This window comes from Alexandromys fortis, unplaced genomic scaffold (assembly GCF_014885135.2).
Source record: "Alexandromys fortis isolate MF-2015 unplaced genomic scaffold, M_Fortis_MF-2015_v1.1 scaffold_16, whole genome shotgun sequence".
Lineage (NCBI taxonomy): Eukaryota > Metazoa > Chordata > Mammalia > Rodentia > Cricetidae > Alexandromys > Alexandromys fortis.
In genome coordinates, this window is record NW_026067893.1 from 18,497,361 (window position 1) to 18,503,360 (window position 6,000).

Consider the following 6,000-nt stretch of genomic DNA (forward strand, 5'->3'; position numbering starts at 1 on the left):
TTGTTTTGGTCTTCTCACACCTGTCCTCCTAGCATGGCATTTTTAACCTGTCTTGGTTTATTTTATTTATATGTTTTAACCTTTTAGTCTTAACCTGTCTTGGTTTATTTTATTTATATGTTTTAACCTTTTAGTCTCCTTATGTCACTTTTCTTTTGCTAAGGATTTTGAATCTCAGTGCAATGATATGCTACTGCCTTCACGATGTGACCAGCTGGGTGTTCATAGAATGAACCAATCCTGTTCGCTCTCTTAGCTTCTACCCTTTTGTTGAAGTTCTAGCCATGCTGAACATTTTGAGGGCTTTTTCTTTTGTTTTTTAGATTTATGCGTATGAATTTTTGCCTACATTCATTATGTGTTTACCATGTGCATGCCTAGTGCCTTTGGAGGCCAGAAGAGGGTGTCAGAGTTTTGAGGTTGGGAGCGACCATGTAGGTGCTGGAAATCGAAGTCAGGTCCTCTGCAAGAGCAGCTGGTGCTTTTAAATGCTGAACAGTCTCTGGTCCCAGAGTTTTTTGTTTGTGTGTTTAACTTACTGGATTTCTTTACCTAGAACCAGTCTTCTGCTCCTGATGTTTTCTGTCACAAGTCTTTCTCTTGCTCCCCACCCCACCCATGTCCTCGTCCTGTTTTCACTCCTTTTCCAATTCCTCACCCAGTTGTACCAGAGGACTCCCTCCTCTCATTTGCTTGGTATGGTGTACAGCTGCGAGATCAGGGTTGTCTTAGAGCCAGCCGTCTCCTAGAGCGCAGTGATGTTTCCTGACTGTGCTGATCTTCACTGCGCTTTCTGAGATTTAAGATAATTGCATCATTTCTTCCTTTCCATCTTCCCTCCAAACTTCTCTATGTCACCCCATAATATGCGACAAGGGATCCGTAAATAGCTGTTGAAACGTGTGGGCATGGGATGGAATAAGTGGATTACAAAACAGGGATTTTGAAAAGAGAAGTAAAAGACCCTGTTCTGAGTTAAGGATGATTTGAGTAATGAATGGCTTTCAAGAGTGTTTTTGTTTTTGATTTTATTTTTTAATGAAAAAATATTCCCACTCTTTCTCTCGCTGTCCTGAAGACAGTGTCAATCTGCTTTAGACTTTGGCTTCCTGTTTTGTCGTCTTCTCTAATTCTGTATACTCTTAATTGTATCACTTATTTTTCTTTTAACAGAATGTTTTCTAAAACATGAAAACTATTACTTAAGTAATGTTTCCTCTTAAAAAGTGGAAGAATGAAGAAAATGACGATTTTATGAATGTAGATTGCAGCTGTTCTCGTTTTCGATGTTTTAACTTGTTTAAGCTTCTGATTTAGTCATTTTGCTCGGAGGTAAATGCCTCCAGAATAATTTGTTCTTTAGAAACATCACAAAAAATATTTTGAGAATTTTAATAAATGAGAGTTAAGAGAACCTGTTGGAAAAGAGTAGAAAGGATGCTAGCAAGTGTTAAGGGGACTGACAGAGTAACCTCAAGGCCGCCCTCGTTGTCCCTTCTCAGGTACTTCATCTTCACTTCTTTCTGGGCATATAAGATCTACTATGTTTATGGCTTCATGATGCTGGTGCTTCTCATCCTATGCATTGTGACCGTCTGTGTGACCATCGTGTGCACATATTTCCTGCTGAACGCAGAGGACTATAGGTGGTAAGTGCTCTGGCTGTTCTAGAACTTACTATACAGGCTAGGTTGTCCTCAACTTAGAGATATCCACCCGCCTCTGCCTCACAAGTACTGGGATTAAAGTTACGCGCCACCACACCCAGAGAGGATCCTAATATCCTAAGTTTACCTTTGAAGCCTGTTAAGCTGAGGAAAGGATTTAACAGAAATTGTTCTGTTTAAGATAATAGGATCTGGGAATGGCGGTACACACTTGTAACCCTGTCACTGGGGAGACGCTTGGCTATAGATTGATACTCTAACTCAAAAAATAAAATGAATGAATAGGAAAGATAGTAGAATTGTAAATATGACGAAAGTTTTATAAGAAAATGGTATCAGTCCAAATTTTTTAGTCCTATTTGAAATATTTCTGCAAAGTGCTTGATGCTGAGTTTGTGGGGTCTGAAAGGGGAAGTGGTTTGTCTGAAGTCATTCACAGATATGACCAGATGCTGGAGTTTCTAGTTCCCAGGCTTTCTGTCAATAATAGTTAAGCATTAGGTACAATAATAGTTAAGCATGTTTTTAAGTACACTAGAATTTTAAAGGTTTTTTTTTTAATTCTTTGCCTTAAAATTTGAATGCCATTCATTTCAAAGGCATAATCTTTTTTTATTTTGTTGTTCCAGGCAATGGACAAGTTTTCTCTCCGCCGCATCAACTGCTATCTATGTTTACATGTATTCCTTTTACTACTATTTTTTCAAAACAAAGTAAGTGGAGGTTTTCTCTCATGGGTCACCTAGGAAACTGCACTTGCCCTTTAAATAATGAAGTATAAAGCCTCAGGTTGGAAGTAAATGCATGTGTTTAATATTATTTTATTGTATTGCAGGATGTATGGCTTATTTCAAACATCATTTTACTTTGGATATATGGCAGTATTTAGCACAGCCTTGGGGATAATGTGTGGTAAGTTTTTAAATTCTTGGAACATGACAAGAAAAGTTTTGAGCACCTGAGACTCAGGAAAACACTGACTTAGAAATTAAGAAATTCTGGGCTGACAAACCTGCATCTGAGCCCTGGACGCAGAAAGCTGGGTCAGAGAACTGGCACCACAGTTGTTCTCTGGCCTCCATTCATGCCTTGCCCAGTAATAATCAAATAGAAGTTAAGGCATTCTGTTCTGCTGCTCTATCAGGAACACCAAATGAATCCAGAAGTTTGCCTTCAGTCTTTTTCACTCTGTCTTAAAATCTGATCTATTGCTTGATTAAGTTCTGCTTTTGTAGCTGTTCTAATGATACCACAGAGCACAGAATTACTATGGTTAGTTTCTCATTCACGTTGGGAATTGTCTTGTTTTGATACTGTCTTTCAGTGTTGCTTAGCCTAGTCCTGGCTTAAACTTCTAGACTCAAGTGATCCTCCTGCCTCAACCTCTTGAGTAGCTGGGGTTACCAGTGTGTATGGTATCACATGCAGTTGAGAATTGGCATTTTAAAGCATGTTCATTTTGGAAGGATTATATGTCGGCAGGTGTAAGGTGGTGCCTGAATGATTTCTGCCTAGATGTTTTTTGAGATGTTGCTGAAGATACCCGTGTTGGAAGGCAGCCCAGGTTACTGGCAATGAGTGCAGCATATCTGTTTAGTTTTTCACAGTGGATTTGGCTGATTGTATCCCTGAGGTGTTTTGCCGTACACCTCTCCACTCCAAGCCTTTTGTAAAATAGTAGTTCAAGCAACAATAACCTGTTGTACTCGGTGCTTATCCAAGAATACTTCAACAGGTGGTTGTAGGTTTTTATTGGGAGATATGTGATGTGTGTGTGAAGTTAAAAGCCTTTGATAATTATTGCCTACTTAAAGTAATTCATTAGTTGTTATAATCTTGTAACGCTTACTCCTGATTATTAGCAGAGATTTGTTTATAAAAAGAGTCTTCTTTACCTCATCTGTTTTGTTATCTTGAGATAGATCAATTTGGTGATCATGGTTGGGGGTGTAGCTCAGAGTGCTGTTCTAACACTTAAAAACCTTTGGGTTCAATCTCTAGTACTGTTAGAAAAGTGACGTGTGTGTGTGTGTGTGTGTGTGTGTGTGTGTGTGTGTGTACTATTAACACATAGGAGATGTAATTTAAAAGTTTTAAGGAATAAATCCAGTGAAGAATGGTCATTGACTAGCTATTCTAAAAGACACCGAGGTTTGTTTTTGTTTGTTTGATTTGTTTTTTTCTTTTAAAAAAGTCTCAGTTATTTGTCTAAGGAGACTATTTGGTTTACATTCAGTTTATTCAGCAGATAATGATTGGGTAACTTTCTTGTGCTAGGTGCTCTTAGACACAGAGGGTAAATATTTCATTAACAGCACGCTCTACTTTCTGAAATTTTGAGCCCCACTTTGAGGTTTATTGTTTGAAACTTCCGACCCACTTACCTATCTCTTGGTCCAATCTCCTGCCAACCTTTACAGCTTTTATAACTTAAATAGGAAAAGGAGGCACCAGAAAGGATCTTTTTCTAGAGTTGCAACACCACTGGGTCATGCTTCTCTGAATTCCCAGAAGCCTCCCTCATTACGTCTTATGGCTCTGTAAGTTTTTGGAAACATCTGGATATTGCCATGAATGTTCATTCACACTTCTGATACTAGCACCCAGGAGGCTGAGGCAGAAGATTCCAGAATTCAAGGAAAGCCTGGGCTATATAGCAAGATTGTGTCTGAAAAAAACAAAGTATTGCTTTAATGGGCTGAACTTGTCATTATCAAGTCGGTCTTTCTTTCATGAGTTATATTTTAATTCCACAGTTACTGACAATACAAGTAATAATTGTGATTTGATTCTAAATAATAGGTTAGGGTTTGGCTATAACAGATGCTTTGCAAAGCAAATGATAGCATTTAAGAGATTTGGGGAGAATACTAATATAAAGACATTATCCTAAAAAAGGTATGAAACTCTCTAGAACAGAGAACATTTAATATTTGTAAATGGCAGACCCTGATCTCACTGTATTTGTTTCAGAATACATTATTTTATTTTTGCAGGAGCAATCGGTTACATGGGAACAAGTGCCTTTGTTCGAAAAATCTATACTAATGTGAAAATTGACTAGACACCTGAGACACCTGGAGCTTCGGATCAGTTTCTCTTTCATGAGGGTGGAACTTGCACAGAAAAGAAAAATAAGCGCAAGAAGAGATTTGGGCTTAACACTGGGTACTTGTGGGTCTCTTTCATGGATGGCTTAAAGTAACATCTATTTCCATTGATCCTAGGTTCTTACTGACTGCTTTCTCCAACTGTTCACAGCAAATGCTTGGATTTTATGCAGTAGGCATTACTACAGTACATGGCTAATCTTCCCTAAACTAGCTCATTAAAGATGGAATAGACCAGCTCTCTTCAGTGAAGAGGACAAATAGTTTATTTAAAACATTTGTTTCAACAAAAGAACTGAGGGAAACTTGGATGCTAAGATTCCATGAGTAGAAATCTTCTTGGCACTTGGTGTTTCTATGTTATTGAAAAATGATGTTCCAGAAAGATTATTTTTTCTCTTATTTTTACTGCCATTGTTGATCTATTGTGGGACATTTTTATATATTGAACCTGGGTTGTTTTTGACCTGTTTTTGGTCGTCCCTCCATTCAACTGCATCTTTTTTTTTTAAAGCAAAATTAAAAACTATTAAATTCTGCATGGGATTTATCTTCTGTCATCTTAATCTTAGTTGGATCAACCTCATTTATTTATCTTAAAATTAACCAGTTATAATATCTCAATTCCATCCAAAGAAAATACAGTATGAAAATAGAGGTGTACTCACTATAAAGCAATTTACTGTACAGTTAGCAAGCAAAGTGTTAAATGAAGAAGATACTTGTTTTATTAAACATCTGGAGATTTAGATAAATTACATTTTAACTGAATGTCTAAAGTGATTATCTTTCCCTCCCTCCCCCAAGTTAGTCTTACATCTTTTTTTGGGTTTCAATGAAGGCTTTACATAAGAAATTATTTAAAAAAATAAGGGTGGGTCAATAAGTGTATATAACAGTAATAACGCCTTGTAGGTGTAGGTTTCTGGATGCATTTGGATGTACAGATTGACTGGAGGACTTTTGGGGTGATTGGTGTAGAAATGTGTGGGTTTGGGTGGCTTTTTACATCTTGCCTACCATTGCATGAAACGTTGGGGTTTCTTCAAAATGTGTGTGTCACACTTCTTTTGGGAGGGGTTGTCTTCTTCTTTTATGAAACTTCTCCTTGAGCTAAATTTGTAATTTAGAAACATTTAATTTTGTTAATCCTGTCTGGGACATTTAAGTAACATCTAAAGCATTATTGCTTTAGAATGTTCAAATAAAATTTCCTGACCAAA

At 37.3% G+C, this 6,000-nt stretch overlaps 1 protein-coding gene across 1 annotated transcript in view; it reads left to right on the forward strand.

Annotated features, from left to right (window-relative positions):
* The window catches only part of Tm9sf3 (transmembrane 9 superfamily member 3), a 51,728-nt gene extending 45,728 nt beyond the window's left edge, over positions 1 to 6,000 (forward strand). Inside the window, exons 11-14 of the mRNA XM_050146186.1 lie at positions 1,503 to 1,649; positions 2,297 to 2,380; positions 2,503 to 2,579; positions 4,664 to 6,000. Of these exons, the coding sequence (XP_050002143.1) occupies positions 1,503 to 1,649; positions 2,297 to 2,380; positions 2,503 to 2,579; positions 4,664 to 4,731 (376 nt within the window). The 3' untranslated portion in view covers positions 4,732 to 6,000. The remainder of the gene's footprint in view (positions 1 to 1,502; positions 1,650 to 2,296; positions 2,381 to 2,502; positions 2,580 to 4,663) is intronic.